At 33.7% G+C, this 26437-nt stretch overlaps 3 protein-coding genes across 18 annotated transcripts; 2 read left to right on the top strand and 1 right to left on the bottom strand.

The window, feature by feature from the left end:
* Positions 1-401: 401 nt before the first annotated feature.
* Positions 402-4339, bottom strand: LOC111013092 (SNARE-associated protein-like protein). Of its 4 annotated transcripts, none has more exons than XM_022287483.2 (4): positions 4150-4339; positions 3281-3577; positions 2864-3028; positions 402-753 (listed from the first exon to the last, which is right to left on the bottom strand). In XM_022287483.2, exons 2-4 carry the CDS (start codon positions 3540-3542, stop codon positions 710-712), a joined length of 471 nt encoding a protein of 156 aa, XP_022143175.1. In that variant the 5' UTR covers positions 3543-3577; positions 4150-4339; the 3' UTR covers positions 402-709. The 4 variants fall into 4 exon arrangements, with proteins under 4 accessions (XP_022143175.1, XP_022143183.1, XP_022143168.1 ...); XM_022287491.2 differs by having other exon boundaries at positions 4154-4339; XM_022287476.2 differs by having other exon boundaries at positions 3281-3554; positions 4150-4338.
* Positions 4340-5612: 1273 nt separating this feature from the next.
* Positions 5613-7532, top strand: LOC111017583 (uncharacterized). Its single transcript, XM_022293430.2, has one exon. The coding sequence runs from the start codon at positions 5801-5803 to the stop codon at positions 7049-7051; it is 1251 nt and encodes a 416-aa protein (XP_022149122.2). The 5' UTR covers positions 5613-5800; the 3' UTR covers positions 7052-7532.
* A 4924-nt stretch (positions 7533-12456) lies between these two features.
* Positions 12457-24634, top strand: LOC111026087 (S-adenosyl-L-methionine-dependent methyltransferases superfamily protein). 13 transcript variants are annotated; one of them, XR_015788695.1, is made up of 17 exons: positions 12457-12698; positions 12841-12936; positions 14393-14476; positions 15145-15219; positions 16072-16152; positions 17274-17413; positions 18112-18354; positions 19032-19206; positions 19683-19766; positions 20570-20711; positions 20961-21166; positions 22420-22539; positions 23120-23508; positions 23588-23650; positions 24191-24264; positions 24361-24434; positions 24532-24634. XR_015788695.1 is itself a non-coding variant. In XM_022304086.2 (13 exons), the coding sequence occupies exons 1-12, from the start codon at positions 12498-12500 to the stop codon at positions 22519-22521; spliced, it is 1719 nt and encodes a 572-aa protein (XP_022159778.1). In that variant the 5' UTR covers positions 12462-12497; the 3' UTR covers positions 22522-22539; positions 23588-23766. The 13 variants fall into 13 exon arrangements, 4 of the variants coding, with proteins under 4 accessions (XP_087975537.1, XP_022159778.1, XP_087975536.1 ...); XR_015788690.1 differs by having other exon boundaries at positions 12462-12698; positions 22330-22539; XR_015788693.1 differs by lacking the exon at positions 23120-23508.
* Positions 24635-26437: the final 1803 nt, after the last annotated feature.

Raw genomic sequence — 26437 nt, 5'->3', positions numbered from 1 at the left:
AGTAACCATGGGAATTAGGAAAGCTCTCTGATCTCTCTACGCCTCTCTCAACTCTCTCTATGTGGGTCTTGCACCGGATTGGTCGGCACAAACCTCGAAAGAAGGAAAAAAACGAGTCTGTTTTGGCGCCAAACCGACACTAACCGACTGCTGAACACCTCTGGTTGAAGTTACTACAAATTTCTTTCTCATTCCACAAGTAATCACAGTATAATTTTCCATCATTATATAAACAAACTCATTTCTTGTACAATTAAGTTCAAATCCAACATCAGCTCCATTAAAGTGATGGTATGGAAAAAGATTCAGCATCGTTTAGAAACTACACACAATCACTCTCCTCATTTGCTCCAATTCCATAAATTCTAAATTTGGAAAATGAACTTGAAAATTTTCATATCTACACAATTCAAATCCCATCGTTTCCAACTCCAAAATAAAAAAAGTTAATCAACATCTTAGAAACTAGAGTTCAATCTGTACGAAGCACCATATTAGAGAATCAAAACTCTACTCACAAATAGATAAATCATGCAGGTAGTAGACTCAATCGTTGATTCACAGAGAAATAGAGAGAGAGGGTCATTCAATGCCAGTATTTTCAAGCCTAGAAATGAAGGGAGCCAGAAGAAGGATACACACAATCGCTAAAACTTCGTACCTACAAAATGAAGAGAGAAAAGAGAGGGCCGAGTGCATACAACGATCTTCAACCATGCTGAGGCTGCAAGGAACTTTGAGAGGAACAAGTATCTGTAGATAAAAAGTTATAGTTTAGTGACCAACCTGAGTATAACTCAAGGTTAAGAAAGACATATATCTTTGACCAAAAGGTCAGAGATTCACGTCCAAAAAGAAAAAAATAAAATAAAAAAGGTATGATTTAGTGACAGTGAGACGAGGAAATGATAGCAGGGAGATATTCTTATTTACTTTGAGTTATTTTGGTTAAAAAGATGATACGTCGACCAGAAAAAGAAAGTTTTTCAAAAGGAATTCATTCTGAGAATAATTACCGATATCTGCAACCAAATTCTGAAACCAAATACTGAGGCCCTCCGCAAACATAAGAAATAATAAACAAAAAAAAACTCTACAAGAATATATGTGAAATTCCAAAATCCTATCATCGATATCCAAATGCCTAGAACTAAAGGAAATTAAATTAAAAAACTACTTTAACATATGAGATTTATTACAGCATCTCATGGGGGTATATGTCATTAACATCAGAAAAGGCACAAAGAAGAAAGATTTCAAGTTGCCAAGATTGAAACTACTCTGTACAGACGCAAATGAATTGTCCCATGCCTGCATTAAAAAAAGCAAGCTCATACGTTCAGAAAGCAAAAAAAAAAAAAAAAGTCATGATTTATGGTTATAATAAATCATCCCTTGCAAGACTACTATTTGAACACAATAGAACAGATTCATAGCCTTTACCTTCCTAAATTGGATTTTATAAGGCCCAACCATTTCGTTTTTCGCTTCTGTATTTTAAAATTAAGCTTAAAAAGATTACTTTCACCTTTGTGTTCCTTTGTTTTATTATATAGTTTTTATAAACATTTTCAAAATCTATGCCAACTTTTGAAAGAGAAAAAAAATCAAAAACTTGTTTTTGTAATTGAAATTTAGCTAAGAATTCACATATGTTTTCAAGACAATTGAAAAACTTACTAATGACATCGAACAAAAACTAACATAGTTTTTTAACACATAAAACTAAAAACGAAATGGTTATCAAACAGGACCTAAAAACAGAAAACCAAAAAACGAAATTGTTATCAATCAGGGCCTAAAATTTCATCTTTTAATGAATCTGTATTACTTGCTTTAGAAAAGGCCAACAATTGAAATTTAATCATGTGTCCAAATTCATAACATGACAGCTCAAAAATTTGAAAGGGTAGAGATAATCATTACGCACAAAACATCTTCAATTTTCCCTTCCGCAAAATTTAAGTTTTCTTTTTCATTGTTCACTCAGTCCATGTTCATTAGTTTCTTGACCTCTATCATCACTAATGGTCGTGACCTTCAACTAAATTAAAGTCTATTTTATTGATCTCTATTATTTTGTCCCATCATGTCCAAGCACAAGGAGGGAGTTCTGTCCCCTATTTTTTTATAGTTGTTTTTCCAGAAAAGGGACACATAATGGCAGATCGTGTCTAAGCATATGAAGTATTAGGGTGTATAAACATCTAAACATTTTCAAACAGCAAAACATTGGCCTCGTTGTCCCTTAGAGAAATGCCTTAAAAAATGATGACCTCCTAAACCATGAAGCAGGGATATGAATGAAATTCAATGCAGAAGCATGCCTTTTTACAAAATCATAGGAGAGAGATATTAACTATGCACATTCAGCATTCATGTGTATAAAAAGTTTCACATGAAATCTGAATGAGAAACCCTAAGAAGGAACAACTGAGGTGTTGCAATGAATATCTTGATCCATCTCACTATCTGAAGAGTAAAGGATCCCATCTAGTTCATTGATGTAATGAATAGTCACATACAAAATATGAGATTCATGATTATGAGCTTACAGAAAAATCCAAATTAGAGTTAATAACAAAAGAATTTTATAGGAATGCCAGGAAGAACAACAACTCGAGAACTTCATTTTTATGATAAAGAACATGAAATAGAAAACAATTATGATAACACCTTTCTTTCATTAAGATGAAGAATGAGAAACAGATAGTAGTTATCAAATAAACACGTGTTTTTTCAGAAATAAGAACATTGTTGAACAAACCTTAACAACCAATGATACTATCCAATAAGATGCCCTCAATTCACAAGCCATGAAAGAAAATAAAATTGAGGCCCCTAGAGGAAAGAAGTTAATCACCTTGTAGATTGCCCATCGCGATAGCCCGATCTATGTTATCCACTCTTCGTTGTATGGATCTTAAGATGGAATTTAGTGACAAAACTCTCTTTCTTACATTAGAAATCCTTGAGGCATGCTGCATGATGAATGGAAAAGGTGCATCTTCAAGTAATTGATCCAGCTCTGTTAAAGTTAAAACAATAACTTTTCACACTGTTGAAAAAACCATGAGACTCAGAAGCTGCATTTTTTTCATCCAATACAAGAAAAAAGGTAATTATGATAGAATATCATGTATGATGCATAAACTTCCCCTAAACCTAGCAAGTGACAAAATCTTCAAAGCTATATTTGTAAATTTATAACTAGTTGAAGTACAAAATTCTATTTTATATGATAAAGCTAATAAGACAAACCAAGTAAATATAATCCTGCCTGAAGTAAGACGATCGAGGGAAGATGAAAGCTGGCTCTGGCTTTTAAGAGTATCGTCAGCTTTGGAGTCAAAATCCCTTATGATATTGCTAAGCATAGAAGAGAGCCCTTTTGCCACAGTATCAGCGTTTCCCAAATTCATATTCGCAATACCATTTCCTTCCCGGAGAAGACCATTTTGACTAACTGAATGCTCCAATTCAACAGAGACGTTGCTGTCTTGATTGGCAGATTGATTGAGTTCTCCCTCCGGACTGTGCATCTCATCAAATTTCTGAAAGAGATCACCAAGTTTTACTGTATTGCCACCAATAAACTACATTTACAATAAATCTCATAGCCCATGATAGAAAATAAAACAAAACACCAGAAATTTTTTCTTTCCATGAAGTTAAGCTCATAGCTAGCGCAACGTAATGGAAATAAGCATGCAGATTCCATCACCAAACCTTGAAGAACAGAACAGACTGTAGTTAGTGCCCGATAACTCAAAATTACATCTGCTGTAATTGGAGAAAACAAATGATCTCGGAACCAGATAAATGAAATGCCAGGTGCTTACAATAAACTCAAAATAGTGAAATATGCGTGGAAGAATAAAAATCAACATCGAATCCGACGAGAAGATTGGATCAAAAAGCTAAATGCATAGCATACATAAGTAACCAAATGCTCATAATCTGGAATTTGTTAACTAATATCACCTCAGGAAAAAAAAAATCAATTAACCAATTTGGGCTGGAACTCAAAAATTCCTCGAGATTAACCTTCATTAAAACAAAAAATAAGAATGGAGTAATACGAGGACGAAATGAGAATCGAATTCCAGAGAGAAATCACATCGGAAGTAAGAGAGGACAAGCAGCCACCTACTGTAGTTCGCAGTCTCGTCCAGAATTCGTACTACGAATGAAGAACAGTTCCCAAATTGGTTCGCCGTCGCCGGCGTAATTGTCGGAGATGGAGGTCAGAGAGGAGAGTTCCTGGCCCAACCGTAGCCGGAAAGGTTTATTGCTCGAGGTTACTTACGCCGATGAAATTAAATATAAAATATTAAAATAGTAATAATATAATTCCTACGGAATTGAGAACAATAATATTCTATTTTATTTTATTTCTTTTTTTCTCAATATATGCAGAATTTCGAGGTAGCTGGGCCGGACTTTCCGTGCGGACAGTGTCCACGGCCATACACATGGGCCCGGCCTTATTTGGAAGTTGGTCTTTTTCTTTTTTCTTTTTTTCTTTTTTAATAAAAGTTTGAAAGTTAGTCACCTACTATAAAATCAGAAAATCATTTAGTACACATAATTCAAGAAGTTAATTTAAGTAAATAGCCAAATAAATGCAGACTGAAAATTAATATGGCATTTTTTTTTGTTTATATTGGGCAAGTTGCGCCAGTAATATGACCGAGCAACTATTTGACTCTACAACATTATATTTCAATATAAATTGTACAATAATATTAAATCATAAGTAGATGACCACCATGATTCAAAGCATTATCTCTAAACCTTTCACTATTTACCTCCGCTCATTTAAATAAAATAATTGTTCATTTAAATATAGTTCCAGACGCTTTTCAACTATATCACTTAAATTATGTTATAAACTTATAACTATAGGTACAAATTGGAAAATGTTAGAAATGGAAAATGTTAGTCATAAAAAATACAATCCATACTACACTTGCATATTTCAAGTCGCTGCTATCTTGTAAAAATCGTTTAAAAGGTGCAAATATTTGTCCCCCCTCGAAAAGGAGAGATCAGGTGAAAACAGAATATGTGTATTATATTTGTATACAAGTGGGAAAAAAAAATAAATCGTACACAAAAAAATAAAAAAGAATTAGAGTCTCCTTTAAAAAAAAAAAAAAAAAAAGCATGCGAGAAACACGCGACTCTTTATTTCGGATTTTTTAGCATTACACTAAATGTCGTAAAAAAATATGTAGTTATAAATATCATTACTTTTTATTTCTTAAAAAAAAGTCATAAACAAAATTTTGTCGTTGGTTGTGATTGTATAAATATATAATTTATGTCATTTTTGTAAATTTTTAAATCTAATACTATATATACACGTATTATTTATTGGGTTCCTTCTGTAATTCCATAGGTTTGATATATATTTAATATTAATTATTAGGGTAAGAAAACTTGTATGCTTCAAAAAAAATGGTCTAATTAAAAAAAAATGATAGGTCATAGGACAAAGATCACTATATTTTGTCCAATATAGACAACACAATAATAGAAATAATAGTAAAACCGCATCTTTAGAACATTTAAATTAGAGTTTTTTTTTTTTTTTTTGGTATAATTTATAAATGAAAACTTGAAGTATCACGCGACGGAAGAAGAGACTATCGAAAAAAAAAATCAAAACCTAGCGCCGTGCGTATAAGTTCAGCAACGCAACACGCTCCTCCCTCTTCATTTTTCGTTTCTGCCATCGAGTTTCAGTCACTTCACTCAACCGCGTTTCTCGAACTCTGCATGATCGCCGGAATCCATGGCTTCCGCGTGCGTCAACAACATCGGAATGCCGCCGGAGAACTTCCTAGACGGCTCACGGACCGCCTACACTTCCTACGGTTGGTTGAGCCCACGCGTATCCTTCAGCCGCGACTATCCAGACGAGTCCTCCGCCAAGCTCTCCGGGTTTAAAATCAATCCATCTGCAATTTCTGATAATCAGGCGACTAAATCGATTTCAGCTGCGGATCTGGAAGGTTCGGTTAGTGATTTCGAGTTTAGGCTGGAAGATCCGGTGGCTCTAATTCCTGCCGATGAACTGTTCTTCGACGGAAAGCTCGTTCCGCTTCAGCTCCCGACGGTGAAATCGTCGGTCAAGGAGCTCTCCCCGACGGAGATCGGATCGCGGTCGCCTGATACAATGACGCCGCGCTGCGGAGTTACCGAAATCGGTAATGCGGAGCCGTACTCTTTCTCTCCTCGTGCTCCGAGGTGCTCGAGTCGGTGGAGGGAGCTTCTAGGGCTGAAGAAGGCTAGCCAGATGACTGTAGCCTCGAAGAATGAAAATCAGAAGCCAGAGCTGTCTTCATCAAGCACAAGAATGAAATCTCTGAAGCAGTTTCTTCACAGGAGTTCCAAGCTCGCGATCTCCGAGTCCTCAGATACTCTAAATCATCCGTTGCTGAAGGATTTAGATTGTGAGTCAGTTTCTATATCCTCTTCTCGACTCTCTCTTTCTTCCTCATCCTCTGGCCATTCGCACGACGATCTCCCTAGGCTCTCCCTCGATTCGGACAAGCCAACAAAATTCAATCCAGAACCAAACTCAATCTACGCCCACAAGAACCGGATAAATCTAGCGAAATCTAGGGCATCACGATCAGAAGCGAAGAGAGTAGGGCGGAGCCCGGTCCGTCGGGCGCCGGGCGAATCCAGTGGAGTGAGGAGCAGAGAAGTATCCATGGATAGCCCTAGGATGAACTCCTCGGGGAAAATAGTGTTCCAGAGTTTGGAAAGGAGTTCGAGTAGCCCGAGTAGCTTCAATGGCGGACCGAGATTGAAGCACAACAACGGCATTGAGAGGTCCTTCTCCGCCAATGTGAGAGTACCGCCGGTGCTGAACGTTCCGGTGAGCTCGCTGAGGGGGTCATCGAAGTCGTCGGGCTCAATGTTCGGGTTCAGCCAGCTGTTTTCCACGCCGCAGAAGAGGAACGAATCGACTTGCGGCGGCGGAAACTGCAGCAAAGGCCAGACGAGACACTGCAGAAACCGGATCGCCAAAACCTGACGGAATTTCCTATTTTGGAAGCAAAAAGTATAACGGGAGTTGGTACGGGAAAACGGCACCGTTTTGCAAGATCATGTAAATATGTCAGTTTGCGCTCTTTCTTTTTCTTTTATTTTCAAACTTTTTTTCAAGTAACTTGAATTGAATAGAAGTGGCGTTTGAAAGACACGCGTGGAGGTGGGACGTGGGGGGCGGGGGGAGAAGCTAAAAAGGTGGGGAGCATGTTGAGATGCTGTCTCTTTCCATGCAGTCCAAAGCGGTGTCGTTTTGCATATTCAACTAAAATGAATAAGAAGTGGAAGGGAGGTGGCAAGGCAAGTTGAGGGGCAGCGGGCAGCTCTTACTTTGATAAATATTATAATATTTAGGGTTTTGGGCATCTTTTGTTTTTTTACGGAGTTTTGGAAATGATGCAAAAGTGTATTCAAATAGGGCTACTCAGCGCCTGTCTGCTCTCAGTTGAATAGTTTTTTATGCCTCACTCTGATCAACCCAATTTTTAGTAGGGCATATGCTAGATTTTTAAACCAAAAAACTGTGGGAAGATTAACTGTTTGGTTGGCGATTCAATTTTGCTTCGCGGATTCACTGAATATGCGTTTAACAGATTTGTTTTCATATTTTCTGAGTAAAACATTGGGAATTCTGAAAATTTTTTAATTTAAAAATTTTAAAGGTAGAGTTATATTTAAAAATAAATGCTCATTTCATTTTTGTTAAAATTAAAACATGTATAATATATAATTATATTTTAAATTACACAACATTGTAAATTAATAATTATACAAATTTGTAACAAAAATATTAATAAATTAATTAATATTATTTTAGATTAATTAAATATTTAATTGATAACTATTACTAGCTTACAATACATTGAACAATTTTTTAAATTGAAATTTAATTGTCAAATTTGCTACCATTAAAAAAATAAATTCAACCTAACATATTGGGTTCATCTCTCAGTTTTTTATCACTACAAAATGTCAATTTAATGATACCTGTGGTTAACGTCCACGTCGATCCAATGTAAGTAAGTTTTGGCAAAAGAAAGCATACCCTCGCCTTAATAGATTGGTTAAACCTTAAGAATAGTACTCAAAACATGCTTTGCAAACTAAAAATACATATATTTTATCTGATTTTGTATTCAACCCTAAATATTAATACAATTAGAAAACACAAACTCACTTAAATTGAATATAAGCTATGGATGTAGTAATAATTACAATGATGAATTTGGGAGATTCGGTTAAATTATAGACTAAATTAAGAAATATTAAGTCTAAACTATGGAGATTAGATTAAAAATCAAACTTCTAAAATTGTAGGCATCAAGCTGAAATTTAGCCCAATTTATTGGGACTTGATGGGTAATTAAACACGTCTCTTTTTTTTTTTTCTTTAATTTGTTGAGTTAACAAAATATGGATGAATTTTAACCTCCAATTTTTATAACAATAACTAAAAAATTGACAGTTCAACTATGTTTATATTAGAAAAAACAAAATCCTTTTTGTTAGATAATTTTTTTTTATTAGATACATTTGGTAAGACCTAATAGACTATGTAAGAAGATGTTGAGTTGGTGAAAATTTGTCTCAAGCTAGAACATCATTTTTTTTATTGCAGGGAACTAAATAGTTTTGATTTTTTAACTATTTAAAATTACCAAAATATTATTTTAACCCGTTAAATACTAAGTTAATATCACAATTCACAACAACTCAGATATTTCCATTTAAAATTACACAAAAATTAAAATATTTCAAATTCTCGAGCCAAACATGGTCTTGTTTGTATTTTGTGGGAACAGTAGATTACAAGAGAGTCTGACGTGGAGGGTGGACCGTACAAAAAAGAGCCTAGGTTAGGTAGGCGTTAAAAAGTAAAAACGAATGGCAGGTTTAGGGATAGGGGTAGGGAGTGGAAATATTAAAAGCGTAGGGAGGGGCGCCCTACAACCACAAGGATACTGAAGGATTGGTACTGGGTGCCCTTGACGCCCCCCAAGATATCCCGAATCACTCATTCATTCTATTGCCCCTCAGATTCACGACCGCCCTTTATATTATATTCATTTATTTTTTCAAATTTGTATTAATTAATTAATTTTGGCCTTTTTTCTTTTTTAATTTATTCACTGTTGAACTCTCTGGTACCATGTGACCCAGATGTGTCACTTCATCGAATCATTTATTTTTATTTTTACTTTTTATTTTTTGTCTTTCTATTTATTAGTTTATATATTTAATGAAGTAATGAGATAACCAGTGATGGGGACCCCTATTTTTTGGACATTCAATGTCACACATATATATATTTTGGATGTTTGTGGTGGGGATTCAACGACTCGATAATTAAATCATTTGAATTCAAATGGTACGTTTTAGGTTGTGTTATGGTTTTTTTTGAATTGGGTTGAAATGATTTGTAGCTTTGGTGAAATAAAATTTAGGTTAAAATAATATTTTGATTTCGATATTTTCAATTTTGGTTTATTTTAATCTGTATACTTACTGTTTATTTAATTTCATATACTTTGATTTTTGTTCAGTGTGAAAATGTTCGTTCTAGTAAAACATGTGTTTGGGGGAAAAATATTGTCGACACGTGGAGGACGCTTAGTGGTGCTTAGAAATAAAAGCATATTTCAGGTTTACCTCGAACCTGCCGAGGAGACCAAATTTGTCTATATACAAGGCTAAGTGTAAAAAGCCGGGGTTCGACCGGAAAGGGTTCGATCTACTCAAACCCGACAGGTTTGACATGACAAAAAACAAGGATAACCGCTGGTCGTGAGTGCTGTCAGACCCACCACCTATAAATAGAGGGCCTCATTTCACACTTAGATATCGAATTTGACATCAAACTTAATATTGACTCTGATCTATACTAACTTGATTGTTGGAGAATTTGCCCTCTTGTGCAGGTTCACTCCAAGGTTCAAGTCGAATTGAAGACCGGGTTCGAGCTAGGTTCGTGAATAAGTATTGTGCAACTTTTTGCATAAACATTTGACGCCGTCTGTGGGGAGGACAATTTAAGTCATCCCCATCTAAGAAACATACACAACATGTAAGAGTGGGAGATTTTAAAAATTTGTTTTTAGTTACATGTTAAAGGAAAAGAAAATCTTCATGTGGATCAGTATTTGTGTGCTTTACACTTTTACACATAAAACTTTTGCTCATAAAAAATTTAAGGGTGGTCAAAAAAATAGTACCACAAGTAAATAGTTTATTATTATTATTATTATTATTATTATTATTGATGAGTTGGTTAATGAATTATACTTAAAAGTTGTAACGAGCTTGGTTAACCTAAATTTAATATTCATCTTAAAAGTTGAATATTTAAATTAAGAAATAAATGATTATTTATTTATTTATTTTACTTTTTTAGTGTAATTTTTCATATTTTTTAAATTGAGTTACAAGTTTTAGTTAAATGTTTAAAAATATGTAAATTGTAGTAAATAGCTGCAAAATAGGGTGCACCTTTCATAATTTTTAATTATTTCATTCATGATAATTTATATATATTATATTGATAAAATTAATGATAATAATTTCAATTGTTAATTTTTCTTTTTAAATTATAAAACTAAATGCAACTATAAATTTTTTCGATTTTATCGTAGGAAGAATAGAGAAGTCTAAAATTTGTACATAACCGAATAAAAAAAATATACTGCTTAGAAGCAACGTGGGTTTAAATAAAATAAGTAAAACAAGTAGTGTAATTGTTAAATATAGATAAAGTTTGAAATTTACAGAAATGACGGAGTCCCAATCAAATTTAAGTTTAAATGATTAATAAAATAGGTTAAAATATTATCTTGACTCCTGCTATACTTCGATCCATCCATTCTCAAAATGTTCACTTTGATCCATATATTTTCAATTTGGTTAATTTTAGTCTCTATATGTTTAAAACGTTTATTTTCTTGGTAGTTAAAAAAATATCCTTCCTCATCCTTTTTTCAATCTATTTACCAATGTCAACACGGTATTAGACTCAACACACAGAAATTCCATTTTGATTAGTTGTGTGACCGAAGTTATAAAATTTGTATTAAAATTTTGCAAACGGAAACCAACGTGGTCCGATCTAGTATAGTCCGATCCAATTTTGAAGCATGTCTTTAGAGACGAGAGTAAGGTGCAGAATCATAACCGTCTGATTGGGGCGATCATCTCTCCAACAATATTCTCAATCTTATTTTGAACAACTTGTTACAACTTTCCGAGTATTGCCGTTTGCAAACACTGGCTTTTCGTAGCTGAAACCCAAAGGCATCTTCGTTTGGATCCCTCCATCAAATAACTCCTCTCCTATTATTATTTAGTTTCAACGTATCTTCACCTCCATCTCGAACCAAGAATTGGGTTTATATGATCTCAATACTCGTGCAATTTAGATAAATGTAAAATTAGAGTGGACTTAGAATCCATGTCGTTGTGGTTCTCCATTTAGATGGTTAGCTACTGCTAATATGTACATTGCATTGTCTTTATATTCATCAATCATTTTAGAGTCCAACTTTAAAATTCCCGTAAATTGAAGACCTAAATCCGAAATTCACCAATGATGACTCATATCCTTATGAACACTGAGTTTACAAACCTATAATGTCTAAAGATTCTGACATCCTTCCAAATGATTATATCGTCGTTGTCATCCACTACGATTATTTGTGATTATCTTTTAATTAAATCGGATGGTAAATATTGAGTGGAAATAGAAGACGAGCGATTGCACCGATTTCTGGTTGTTATTACAGTGTAGTCGGATCTATTGATGTTGCTGGAGATTTTGACGACTGATAGTGTTATTGGAGGTGATCGTACCAAATAAGATAAAATATGCTAATACTGCCTACCTTGTGGAACCGTCTCAAAGTGAATTGATGGTAAGTTCAAATGTTCATCGAGCACTGACCAATTTGAAATCTGATTTTTTTAAGCTCGTGGAAGATGGTAAAGAGGAGGGAAGAAGATGAAAGGGTTTGAAGTTGAAAATTTGGGAGAAGATGAGTTGTTGTGTGCTATTCAATTTTGGGCTTCTAATTTTCCAAAGGGTAAGTAATCAGTATTTTTATAACAAAGGCGAAGGATAGTATTTGAAACTTAAACAAATATAGGGATATTTTCGAAATATAAATTACAATGTCCACGGATTTTTCTTTTAATTTTTGTTCTTAAGAAATCTTTTTAAAAATAACTTATCCTATTTTCTATAGTAGGTGTAAAAAACCCATTAAAAAAAAAGTTAAACAAATGTGCTAAATTTGTAATTACTTTATTTTTAAAACCATTTACGAGACAAAAAAAAAAAAGAAAAAAACACTTGCATAAAATTCACTTATCTAATATTTTGGCTCGAGGATATTGAGGCTCAACTCGTAAATGTGTGTATATATTTCTGTTAAATATTTACATGTATGTATTTAGCTGCAGCGCCATCGGTGGTTCCGTTGATTTGGCGACAAAAAATGGCGACTGATTTTCGCGGCAATGGTGGCAGCAATTGCAACTTCAAGTGCGACACTGCAGCCAATACTCTTCAATGGATAAAGGCCATCGCCGACTTTATCAGACCCTACTCGTTCTTGATCAATGCTCCCGTCGTCAATTTCTTCAAGGTTTGTTAATTTGTTTCTTCAAATTTGCACAAATTCTGGAAACTGATAGGAGTGTGCCTTGTAATTTGATCTTGATTATTTTTTACTCACGGATGTTCCTTTCTGATTTCTGTTATGCTAATGCTTCCATTATATCCTCCAGGATAGACTATGGGAAGATGTTGATAAGGAATGGATGGAGTGCTTGCGCAAGGAACCTGTTAGGAACCTGCTCCTAATTCCTTCTGGAGTTGTCCAGGTGCTTCTGTTTCTGTAATTTAATTTTCACTTAACATGAAGATCACTGTTGGACTTGGATTTCATTTCCATTAGCTCGTGTTTGGACATTTATAACTTAGTTTAGAAGCTAGAATTGCTGCGCTCACTTATAAGCTATTTATCCACAACAAAATTACGCAGTAAGTATTTGGCTGAACTGTTAAGTACGTCTTCTGATTGATCCGTTACTAGTCATTTTGGTATATTTTTATACGTAATCCTCTACATAAATGTCTGACATAATTGTCTGATTATCCAGATCGAAGTATAGCATCTATCGATATATGGATTTTGTAGAGTATTCTAGAAATATTCGTGGAACTGAAATTGATCATTAGATGTAATTTGTTTTCAATATGAAATTCATTGTATAGCATTAACAAGGAATTGATGTACAATATAGATTTGTATTTCGACTAGCATTGGCCCTGTATCTTTTTTCAAGAAAATTTAAAATTAGTTATTCTCAGAGTTAGTATGTGGTTGGACGGCTAATTCTGTTGTATGAATTACAGTTGGATTGCTCTGTATAAATTAAGTTTCAGTTCCTGGGAAGATTGATGTGTGATGGGTTGGGATTTATTATTATTATTATTATTATTATTTTGGAACAGATGCCATAAAATTCTGTCTAACCACTTGTTTTTGCCATCTGAACATATAAATTTGGTTATCAGTAATTATATAATTGATTAACTGGAGGAAAAAATAAGGGTGCTAATATTGAGTAGTTGGCAGTTATCAGCATTGGGTATGGGAATGTTTTATATGGAATAGGAAATATTCGAGTTTTGGCCATGATTCTGCATTTTGTTGCAAATCTCTCTCAAATATCTGTTTGAGTTGTCTTCGAATATAAAATTCAATCTAACATTACTTCCCAAAAGGTAGAAAAATGTTTGGACTTCGGATGTTTTTTGTGTAGTGTAATTTCATACCATTTGCTTTCACGACGCTCTTTATTTTTCCTTTCTGGTTTTCTCAGAAGATTTAGGAAGTGATCAATAGTCATATAATCCAAGAAAGACATCCCTAGATGTGTCAGATCTCTTGAAATGTTTTATCATTTATGGTTGACTGAAGGTGTAATTAGTCCACCATCTACTCGAGGTTGCCATCAATTTTTTCTTTGTTGCGGAGAATTCTTGAAAGTCGAATCTTGTTTGGGGATCCCTATTCCTATAAATGGTTTTTTGGGTGATACCCGTGCTTGGTTTTTTATAGAACTGCAATTTTATTTCTTGGAATTTGGAAATAAGTATTAGATATTTTAATCTCAAATATAACTTGGAAATATTGCTGATAGTTTAGTCCATTTGAGGAATTAGTGAAATATGTGATAGAGCAGATCTTTTTTGTGGTTCTTGTTACGAGTGACTTGCTCTAATGTAGTGAAAAATGATTTTGTGATTTGATGATATGACCCCATCATTCAGGAATACTGGCCAGATTCATTAAAGAAATTTATCCTTACTTCAAGATCTCTTGCCTTCCAACGTGAACAAGCAGATTTACAGAAGGTAGAGCTTTTATGTTATAACATATATAGATGTCATTTATGCTTAGTTGACTGCGTTTACTTGATTAGAAAAACTTTCTGCCTATAGCAAGTATGAGAAACATAAGGCTAATCCTCCTCATGCAAATTTTTTGGACAAATTGGGAAGCTACCTCTTCTTATTCACCCCTTGGCTTAGGTATCTGGTCTCGTTTGTGATCTTTTGTTGTGATTAGAATTGTTTCTTACTGAAGAAAAAGATGGGAGAGGTATTGACAGTTAACTACCCCTTCTAATGATATTAGCCCAGTTATTAGTACGTTTTTATTTTTTTTAATAAACCAAACTTTCATTGAGAGAAATGAAAAGATATAAAGGGCATATAAAAAAACAGCATGACTAGAGAACACCCTAAGGGGCTACAATCCAAAAAAAAAAATTACACCTTATTAGTAATTACAAAAACTCCAGGGAGGTGTTATAAGTACGTATTGTTGGAAGAGAGTTAAAGAGGGGTCCCATGATAGGGGCATTGTTAAGCGGCTGTGAGGCCTTTTTGTAACTAGCAGTAACTAAGAGAGTTAAAGAATGTTACTATAATTATCTAACTTACATGTGTCAATCAAATAAAATGACATTCTAGGTTGTTTATCCATCTTCTTGGGACTACATTTGTGTCTACTATTGCAGGTTCTGCCTGGTTGGTGCATGGCTTCGCTTAACACAGTTCTTGCTCAAGGCATGAATCAGAAGAAAAAACATGAGGCAAGTTATTGAGAGATATATTTCCAAATGGAATACTTTAAAGTATCCTTGAGTGGGGGTATTAGCAAATACTTTAAATTTTATATCAGATAGCAAAGTAACTATCAGACTAATTAAGTTAAAATCTTTATCTGTGACAAAGTAATCTTATTTGTAGGTCAAGTTCAAATATCCTCCTTTTATTATGAAGCTCACTTTCTTTTCAATGCTCGACTTTGATTTTGAAATTGAGGATTTAACTTTTGTGATCTTGCTTTCATATGTAGGAGTCAAGTTCTATATTATTCATTGTCAATTTGGTGGAGAGCTAAGGCAAAATCAATAGGTTAGTTCTTATCATTTCAAAAAAAAAAAATAATAATAATAATAAAAAATATATATATACAAAAACAAAGTGAGTAGGTTATTTTATTAATTCTGAAAATTGGTTACAAAATAGTCCTACATCATTCGTTTCATTGAAGATTCTTATGATTTTTTCTCCCACGTGGAAGGAAGTACAAATCCAATGAAGGATTTCCCTTTCAGTGGTGCATGGTCTATAGTCATGCTTGGAAGGAAGATAGTTAAATAGGGTGGGTTGGGGGTTGAAGAGCTTCAATTGATTTCTTTTTAATGATTAGATGCAATTAGGACGTTATGGAAACCACTAGTCAGTTGCATCTTTACTATACAAAGCTATGATAATTTAAATTTAATATGGTTTATACTTGGTGCATTTTGCATGATTTAATCTGTGGGTTGTATGGCTTGTCAAACATGGTGATGCAATCTACTAACCGTGTTGTGAGAAATTATAAACAAAACATTTTCTGTGTGATTCATTAGGAAATTTTTTTAATGCATCAACAGGTTGAAGTCCTTTCGGCCGTTATTAGTTCGATTGCAAGTGACCTGAAAACTCATACTATTGTTGATGTTGGTGCTGGTCAGGTAACTCTTACTTTCATTTATGATATGCAAGATGAGTGAGTTTGATACTTCATCTGAGCTTTGTTATGGTCTTATCATTTCTTTATTAGGTCTAAACATCTTCGTGCATACAATATGTTTGATATATTGACTTTTGTAAAGTGGAGGTCTCTTGTTGAGATGTACTCCAAAAATGAGCGTTTATGAACGTAAATTGTGTTGATAAGGGGTGGGGACGTACATTTTATATGTTGGTGTCACTAAAGCATTGGAAAAATTAGTAATTAGTGAAACATAAGCAAACATTGAAATAAATGAGTTGATAGATATCAATTTAGAAATTGGAGGAAAACTATTGTAATACTTATATATTTCTTTCTTAGTATTATTTCTTTTTGCACGTGGGGTCCATGATTGCTCCGTGACATATATGTTTCTATTTCCTAGATATAAATCATTTTAGGGCTTTTTTGGTGGTTGGGTTAATCAAGATCTATGATTTTGATTTTTATAAAAGAATCGAGATTTCTAATGTAGTATTTACTATTATTAGAGCAACATTTAGGCCTTTTTCTGTAAAATAAATAAATAAATAAATAAATAAGAAAAAAGAAAAAGACATTTAAGCCTTTTTCCCCCCTCTTTCCTTTCCCTTTCTTCTAATATGTGGGGGAAACAAGACTTCCTCATTTAAATATATAAATTTCTTTATGAAATTAACTTAATTAATTTTATGTTGTGGTACTCGAGGAATTGAACTTCACTTGCTTCCTTTATGATCAATATCTGAGAGTTAACTTTGTCGAGGATATTCCTCTAAATACTTTTGCATCATAGCAAAAATGTTCGCTCTGTTCTTTTAATTTAATCATTTTCTGATGAATCTTTCTTTTCTACATTTGATATGCATAAAGGCACTCATATTTTTTGAACGATTTCTTCCTCTGTAATCTACTTGATCCTTTTTCTCTCTCTCTCTCTCTCTCTTGCATTAATGTTTCAGTCTCTTTCTAAAATAGTTTATTTTCCATATAACTTCTTCCTACAAAAAAGAAATTCTATGCAACTGTATGCTTCGTATAAAATCTATTGCATCAGGAAAATATGTAGTTGATTTGATACTTATGATCTTTTCTTGCAAGGGTTATCTAGCACAAGTGCTCTCCTTCCATTACAAGCATTCAGTTCTTGCAATTGATGCTTGTTCCCATCATGGAAATGTGACAAGTGCACGTGCAGGACGGATTAAGAAGTATTACTTAGCTCAGATTCGTAAGTCTGGGTAAGGGTCTAGAAAACATTTTTAGCCAGGAAACATTTTATAGTGATGCAAGAATATAGAATTAATTTGTTTTAATTTCATTTTTATTAAGATCTCCTCGAAGCTTTATCTCTTATATGTGATCTTTTGAACTCGGTCCATCTATTGGAGTGTTGGTTGTCTTAAGAACTTCTAGTTTCAAGGGATTGATAACGAGATCAGTGAGAGCATCTATCCACATTGCAATTTCTGAGGCCAAGTAACATTTTTCAATGATGCTCACCTTCTGAAGGCTGACATAAGTAATAGAAAAACGCTTCTCTACTAGGCGTCTTCAAATCTTAGAGACCAACTTTATTAAAATTTCTAATCCCCAGAAACAACAGAGAAATCATTTTGCAATTCTGATGAAACTCAAAGATCTTGTATTAAGAAATCATTCTCGCATGCAACCATTTCTAAGAAATCAGTCATTGCCCTTATAATGTGGTTTCAGACCTTTCGGTCATTGTAGCTCAGAGGCAAGTAGAACAATAAGGCTTCTGGATACTCTGGTGTATCTTAGAGGACTACGTGCAAACCTTGTTTTTCCTTTCCCTAATTTAATGATCTTAGTTTCTTACTAGACAAAGATAATATTTTGGTTTCTAATTTTTCCTTAAACTTAGTATCTTCAAGTATTATTACCCCTTTTCTAATTTTTCTTGAACTTCTGCCAGATTAGAAGCCAGCAGTTTGAGACTACCAAAGGCAATGACATTCCATGTGTTGTCAGTTGATGCATTAAAATCCCTTGCCAACATGTTGTTGCAAGACAATCATGTTGAGGAGAGTGTGCCTAGCGATGATCAAGAGAAAACCAATCGGCAAAAGTCAAAGTGTTTGTGCAGTTCAGACAAAGAACCTTCATTGGTTCTTGCTGGTCTTCATGCTTGTGGTGATCTTTCAGTGATAATGCTTAGGTTAGAATAACACCATACTGAATTGCTCTTTTTATGAAAGATGTGTCTAATATATGTTTTTTTTTTTAAACAAGAAACAAACTTTTCATTGATAATATGAAAAGGAAGAAAAAAGAAAAAAGTTCAAGGATACAAGCTCCAAAGAACATAGAAATCAAAAACACATGAACAAGATGAGATCTGAACATTAGCATTTTGGTGATTTTTTGAGGAATATAAATTTTAATTTTAATTTTAGGTTTTGATAGTTTCTCTTCTTCTTCTTCTTTCTAGTTTTTTATTTTTTAAATTTAAGAGTGGCCTAAGGTAAATCATGAATCTTCTTTCATAAATTTGGATGATTAAAAAAGTCTATGCTATGGCTCTGAGAAGCTAATTGGTTAGGAACTTTGACTTCCAATAATATACAAAAAGAAGATCCTAGAAAAATTCAGGTGTTGTGAATTTGGTTGCTCCACCTATTGAATGTCAAACATCATCGAAGAAACTACTTTTCATAGCCCTTCTAAGTTGCAGATATAATCCATATAAACTAGTATACGAGTTCTTAAGTTATTTGATTTTCCCTACAGTATTGCAAAGGTGATGGGCAAACTAGTTTCTATCATATGTGTTATTATCTCTCTCCTTTCAGTACAGGATTTAACAAATGCACTATATTTCACCATTTAATCCAGGACTTTTGTAGAGTGCAAGGAAGTAAAAGCAGTTGTTAGTATTGGTTGCTGTTACAACCTTCTCTCGGAGGATGGATCAGACAACAAAGATGTCCAAAATGGATTTCCAATGAGCTCCAGAGTCAAATATTCTGGCTTGTCTCTTGGAAAAAGTGGCAGAGATCTCGCATGTCAGGTCAGCTTCTGACCTTCTCCACCATCATAATAATAACAATTTTCATTTTGTTTCTTTATCTTCTGAAGGCAAATTAGGTTACTGTTTGAGTTTTCCTTGGATCACCTGGATCATAAAAATAACGATTACATGGGGTTATAGTGGACACTTACCTGGAAAGGTTAAGAGAAATAAAAATAGTTTTATGCTTTAAGTATTCTCTGAAATAAACTGAGATATGCAAGGTGATCATAATTGTCGTATGATTGAAGCATGTTGTTTCCAGGAGATTAAAGGACACTTGTTGCATTCCTAGAGTTGTTTACAATGAAGGAGAGCTAGGGTTTACTTCAATATGTTAAGCTTCTATATTATTACGACAAGTGCCTTTGCAAATAAAATCTAACCACAGGTCAAAAGATAATAGCATTTAGAACATTAATAGATCTATAATTTTCAATGGACAAGTAAAGTTTATAACTTGTTTTTCTCTTTAGAGTGCAGAGAGATGGAGGAATTTGGAAAACGAGGGTGGTCTCCATAATTTTGAGTTGCATGCTTTCCGTGCTGCTTTCCAAATGGTAAAAGTTGTGATCAATTTTTTATAATCTCATAGGGCGTTGTCATGTAACTTAGTTCAATTATAATTTGCATTTAGTTTCAAGCATATTTTGGAAAATTTATTTTGAATTGGTTTGAATTTTGATCTCGCCTCCTAACATTGTTGCTTCTCTCCCACTAAATTCATAGCAAGTAAATAACTATTTATTGGAGGCCTTCAAGGCTAGTTATCTCATTAGAAAAGCTGTTGGTCTTGTCGTAGAAGCTGCGGCGAGCTTGTGTTCTGGTTAGAACGTAGCATTCAAAATTTTGAAATGTAGACTATTACGAAAAGGCATGGGTAGTTTAGTCTTGCTCCTTGATCTCTTAAAGTGTCATGCACAAGTTCTTGTTGCAGATCAACTGGCAAAAAAGAAAAATGATATTTGAAATTAGCTTCGGACATGATTTCTCATTTTGGTTTTCCATTATTTCTTTTTCCTTATCATCCCTTAAAGATCTCTCTGTCCCATCAGAAGATTAATCCTATGAGATTCTAGAATTTTTCTTTTCATCAACAATCCATAGTACTTAAATAACTTAGCCTGTCAACAGCTTGTAAAGAGGCAATAGAAGTATAGATCACCTAAGTTCTTTTCTGCCCTATAAATCTATAACATAAACGATCCAACTGAAGTTACAAAAGAGAGGGTTTTAAAGTTGGCCAACCATAATTTACACAAAAGATTCTTGAAATAGAACGTAATTTGTCGATCTATCTGCATAAACTTTATGCCTTTTTTCTTTTTAAGTGTTCCTTTATTTCTATTTTTCTTCTGTGAAGGTTCTCTATAGATATTATCCAGAAGTTGTAGCAACTTGCCCATCTATCGGGCGTCAAGGAAAGGCTTTGCGTCGTCGAAAGAAAATAGAGGCTTCAGTATCCTTGCAGTGTCATGAAGATAAGCTTGAGGCGTCACAACAAGGTATGAGATGGTAAATCCTAGAATATCCTAGCTTTCTATTAATTAATGGCGTTCTATCTCACCCTAGTATCCTGTGTTGAAATGGAAGATCTTAGAGGGGTTAGTGGGTGGTGCAACCTAGCTTCAAAGAATCCATTTGTTTCTATAGTAGATAGAATACGACTAATGCAATTTGAATTGTTTTGTTGACCATTAAAATTTTCAAATAACAGTTTACGTATACTTAGCTACACTAAAAATATACTGCAGATCTTATTGGGGAGCTGTCAGCCAACAGAAATGCGTTGTCTCTTACCATTTCTGACAATGGGAGTATGCAATGTGAACCATCCAAATATGTGGACAAATATCCTCTTTTCGAAAAGTTCTGTCAATCTGGATTAAATCGTCTCGGACTTCAAACTTTGCGGGTTATGGATTATTTTGGAATATGGATGGACACTGAGCCTTTTGCGGTATGTTTACTTAGTTCTTATACCTGTTATATATGACTAAATCATATACGAATTACAAGTTACAATAATATACAAGCTTTAGTCTAAAACTTTTTAGTTGCTCCAAATTAATAATTGCTGTTGATTTGATTCCCTTGCTTCTAAGACGTTAACATTAACTTATTATTTGATTTGCTTCAGAATTTTAAATGCTTTTAATTAACTATTTGGCGTGATATCTAACTTGATCAACTGAATGCTAGAAGTTCAAATAATAGTACAATTATCTCTGCATCCATTGAATTATTAGAATTTAAGTGCTAAACCATTCAATTAGTATTGAAGGCACCATTTTATGATGTTACTGTTATGGGGGATTCCATTAATCTGATTTAAGCACATGAATGAAACTAAAACTTAGTTGGAGGATGCTGCATTAGGTTAGACGATGTCAAGGTGGGTGCTTAGATGATGGTGATTATGTGTTCACATTATTATTATGCATCCTCGTATCATACAAGGCTTTTGTTTATGTCCAATTCATAAAATAAGATAGAACATTGATTCTATATATAGAGTGTTGTGAAGTGTTTAAAAGAAGAGACTTGGTATGTTATGTACATGTATAGTTATAGGATGTAACCGTAAATTCATATATTGTTAAGTTAGAAGTTCTTGACGAGCCCTTCCATTTAGCAGTAGATATATTCATGATACTTACTCCTAGAAAGGCAGGAAAGCACTTAGGTGGAATAAGAATCTGTGTATATTATAAAACAAGATTTCTTTATATAAACTTTTGAAAAGTCATTATTACACATAACGGTGAACCATTTATTGTATACAAGTGTACACTCATACGTACCTTGAAGTCTGCAACTGAAATAAAATGACCAAGCTGTTGACTAATGATACAGTTAGTAATGCAGTTATGCCATTTTATTATGGAATTCACGTTTAATTATTTTGAGAAAAAATGCTAGATAGGGATCCCGGACCTGAAAAAGAAAACCCTTCATTTAAGGCCTAGAAATATCAGCACCAGAACCTCCCCTGCCCCTTGCCACACCCTGAACCTCTGACTACTCATGGAAAAGATTTGTATTTTTATGTGAAAATTTAGAAGTCAAACTTATGCTGATGGCTGAAAATATTTCCCCAGTTAACAAGTAAATCGCATGCAGGAACTTATTGGGCCTTACTGGTCTCTTCGAGCTGCTCTGGGACCAGTTTTGGAAACATGTATTATCCTTGACAGATTACTATTTCTCCAGGAGCAAGGTGGATCTCTTGAAGCCATATTGTTACCTATTTTTGATCCGGATTTATCTCCAAGGAATGTGGCTATAATTGCTAAGAAAGTTGGTGCAACATAAGATTTATTAGGAGAAAAGGTAATCCATAATACTAGTCAATGTAGCATTTTTCCAAATTTTGTCACTGCATAATTTTCTTTGTAAGGAAACTTGGATCCAAGTGAGTTTTATAGTCGTGATTCCAATTTGATGAGAGAGTGAGTGGCCTGTGTTAAATAAGGAAATGTCCGAGCTAACTTTTCTGACCTTAAGATTATCTGGGTGTACTATAATTTTAGGAATCAGAGAGAAAATTTTATATTATTTTATTTATACATGCTCACCTCGAAAAGAAGATATCAAGATACTATTTATCTCTTTCTTACTTTTTGCATTTTTAGTAGGAAATATTTAGAAAGATTTTGAGCCCTATTAAGTTGAGATTTGAATAATAGTTTCGAGAGATATAGAGTTGCATTTAAAAGCTTCAAAATTCTGAACTTGGTTTGATTGTTATGTCTCAAATGTCAATTTTGATATAAATGTTTTAGGGGTATCCAGTGACATCTTTTAGATTTAATGTCATTCACATATCTAAAGTGTACGTGTGGCATTAGAATATATGCATATGGGATTTAGATTTACAATTTAAACATACCTGGTTTTGAATTGGTCATAGGGGTTGTACGTTGAAATTTCAACAAGCTGTTTTCTGTAGTCAAAGGTTTGCTTATACAAAAGTTGTTAGATCGATATGGTTTAAAGACTACCAATAAAATTATGTGCTCACATCTTCCAAAGGTTGAGTCTTATGGATTCGGGAACTATGGTTTGGTAGGTTTTAGTGTTTCTTATCCATTTATTTTTCTTTGGAATAATAAATGGCCTGTTAGGCCATATTTTGCACGATATTCTTCTTATTTTCTTATCCATTTACTTTTCTTTGGAATAATAAATGGCCTGTTAGGCCATATTTTGCATGATCTTCTTGTTATTTCAGTCAATACACCATATCCCTCAGCTGACTGATGAAGTATAAACTTGATGATGATACTATTTGGAATTTAAGTATGGGAAATAATACTGAGCAATGTGATGTTCTATTACACTGGTGTAACAGGATGTTAATGATTCTGTATTAATGCAGAACTCAAGTGCTGAACATGGAATATTTGAATTCTGCAAATCTTATGGATTCCCTTCGCCCACAGTTTGTATTTCATTTCAGATTATTCCTTTAACAATTTCTATAATATTGTTTATGGTACCCATTAAACATGATAAATCACCAATGAAACCAGAAGTTTAAGCTGATGGGTTTGGATAGATTTAATCATTTATTGGATATCTTAACACTTTCCTTCCCTCGTGGGCTTGGAAGTTAGCACAATGCCCAACTAGTGGAAATCAATATGAAATGGGGAGGAAATGACAATAGAGGGGTTCGAAAACAAGACCTCTTGTTCTTATGATAACTCCAGCTTAAACTGATGAGTTAAGGCTGATTTAATCATTTATTGGATAGATTTGTTTCTAGAAGCTATTTGGGGGGGGGGGGGGGGGGGGGGGGGGGGGGGGGGGGGGGGGGGGGGTGTTGGCGGCAGCTGAGGAGAGGATGGGTTCAATTTCTTCTTTCCTTTTGTTCTGTTATATGAGAGATTGGATAAGAAGATCAATCAGAAAGAAGGCTTTTTGTATCTTCTGGAAAGAAAGTCATAAGTTTACAACAATTCCTTTCTCCTTGACTCAGTGGCAAACCCGTAATTCCTCTGAAACTTTTGAGGAATATCCATTTGAATCCTTCCGGATCTCAGCTCATTCTCAGTACGTCAGTGAATTTATCAAATTGACCTTCACATTCACAGGGTCCCCAAAAAACTTCTATTTTCAGTATTGACCTGAAGATTTTTTTGTGGTCAGTGTTTCCAAAGAGCACAGAAAGAACTGGAGGCCAGGCCACCACAAAAATGACCAAATCAGAGTTGCAATTTCAGGTACGGCTTCTTTAGTTAAAAACAGATGGCATCTCCTCAACGTGGGGGGATACATATCTCAATTTTGAATGCTATTTTGTCTGTCATACAACACCAGATTCTTCTTGTTCTGTGGCTGGTGGGCGTTTCAGAAACTGCTGCTGCTGCTTTGTTTTTGTTTCTATGATGCACCAAAAGAAAACGTTGCTTTCAGTGAAAAGGTACGCCGTCTTCATCTCCTCCTCAGTAGAACAGAAAAATGGTACACTTCAAAAATGGTTAGTAAACTACATATGAACTTGTCAAAAAGGTTGTGTTGGTTTATTTGTGTGGAATCTTAGCTTTTGGGAAAGTTGAGCATATCTATAAGGAATAATGTATTCAAAGGTTTGAATACATTTGGATAATGGATGGTGTGGGATGATGAATGATGAATGATGATGTCTCCATCATAATAAAAATTATTAAGCTTTAGATTGGGAAGGGCTAGGATGTTGATGGAGTTTAGATAAGGGTTGAGTTCTTTTTAGTGTTTTAATTACTATGTAGAATATTACGTCATAAATATGAAGTGGGAATTGAAATCTACGACCCTTTAGGAGAGATAAAGATCGTCTTGACTGCTAAACTAAGCTTTTGGTTGGTAACTTTTTACCAAAATCGTATTCAATAATTAAAAGAAAATATCGGCTTATGAGATGGGAAGTATGATTTTTTTATAATCGATAATTTAGTATATAAATTGGATTTAAATTATATTTTGAACCTCAAAACTTTTGGATTTGTTACGTTGTAGTAGATAAACTTTCATTGTTTTATTTTACTTTTGAACTTTGGAATATTTTGTTTTATTCCTTAAATTTTGCACAAACAATTCTTTGTCATTATTACTTTTTTTTGTTAATATTTATTTTAGAAAAAACAATTTTAGAAAAACATGTATCTTATTTTAGAACTGATAGTTGATCTCATATGAACTTGAAATTAACATTGAATCTTATCAAGTAATTATTGAACATATGAAATTGAATAGAATTTCATAGTTACTTAAAATTATCAACTGATTTATTATTTTGTAATTATAAGATAGTCACTATATATATTTTTCAAAAAAAAAAAAAAAAACTTTGTACAAGTTTTGTCACTTTTTATAAGTTGACCCTATCGTTTTTCTTTATCTTCTACTTGGAATTGGCGGCGGAAAAGCTTTTTTTTTTCCTTTTTTTTTCTCACCAGTCTCTCAAACTATTAAAAACAACTATTTTTATAGTACATTTTCTCAGCAATTATAAAATCTTCAAATGCGTTTTTTGGTATTATTTTGTGTGTTATTTTAGAATGGGCCTCTTGGGCCCAGTTCTTTTTCCCTCATTTTTCTTTTATAGGCCATAGACATACCATGTTGCTGGTAGTCATATAGCTGCACACTGGATTAATTAATAATTATAAGGGAGTCTTCTTTTTTAGCTCATGGGTTATGATTGTGTAGTTTTGGGTTAAGAAATCAAATCTTTATTTGGTATGTGAGTTTAGATAGTTGTCTTAAGACTACGGATTAACCTGATAGATTACATAAACCTAACTTCATTAAACTCGTCTTTTATGATAAATATTATCTTTTACCAATTATAAATGAGTAGGTTACTCAGCCTTTGGTTTTTATAACTTATTCCTATGTACAATTTAGAAATAGATTATTCAAACTTAAAAGGCTTTTCGACTCTAGACTTTATAAGCCCAAAGTTATTAAAACAATCCTTCAAATTTAGGTATGTATTTCCGACTAAGAGGTCGTGTGTTTGAATCTTCACTCCACATGTTGTAGTAAAAAAAATATTTCAAATTTAGCCTTCTAACTCCAAATCTTATATGCCAAGTAGCGTAACTTAGTGAATAAGGTACCAATTTACTATCTTAACAGTTATTCTTCACTTCATAATTGTTGAAATTTATATTAAAAAATATGTGTAAATATTTCATGCCATTGTTAGAAATGCATGGTTCAATGAATTTGTTCACATTAG

Source organism: Momordica charantia (assembly GCF_013281855.1).
Source record: "Momordica charantia cultivar OHB3-1 chromosome 11 unlocalized genomic scaffold, Mcharantia_2.0 BLBB01000011.1, whole genome shotgun sequence".
Taxonomy (NCBI): domain Eukaryota; kingdom Viridiplantae; phylum Streptophyta; class Magnoliopsida; order Cucurbitales; family Cucurbitaceae; genus Momordica; species Momordica charantia.
Note: the sequence above shows the minus strand (reverse complement) of the source record. Positions and strands in the feature narration are given on the sequence as shown.

What these genes read in the sequence shown, in the direction of transcription:
- LOC111013092 (XM_022287483.2), bottom strand. Translation starts at nt 3,542, where the DNA reads ATGCACAGTCCGGAGGGAGAACTCAATCAATCTGCCAATCAAGACAGC. An exon ending in CCTCGATCGTCTTACTTCAG is followed by an intron (nt 3,029 to 3,280) that starts GCAGGATTATAT and finishes TAACTTTAACAG; the next exon opens with AGCTGGATCAATTACTTGAA. An exon ending in CGCGATGGGCAATCTACAAG is followed by an intron (nt 754 to 2,863) that starts GTGATTAACTTC and finishes TTTTATCTACAG; the next exon opens with ATACTTGTTCCTCTCAAAGT.
- LOC111017583 (XM_022293430.2), top strand. Translation starts at nt 5,801, where the DNA reads ATGGCTTCCGCGTGCGTCAACAACATCGGAATGCCGCCGGAGAACTTC.
- LOC111026087 (XM_022304086.2), top strand. Translation starts at nt 12,498, where the DNA reads ATGTATTTAGCTGCAGCGCCATCGGTGGTTCCGTTGATTTGGCGACAA. An exon ending in TCCGTGCTGCTTTCCAAATG is followed by an intron (nt 19,767 to 20,569) that starts GTAAAAGTTGTG and finishes TCTTCTGTGAAG; the next exon opens with GTTCTCTATAGATATTATCC. An exon ending in GCTTGAGGCGTCACAACAAG is followed by an intron (nt 20,712 to 20,960) that starts GTATGAGATGGT and finishes AATATACTGCAG; the next exon opens with ATCTTATTGGGGAGCTGTCA.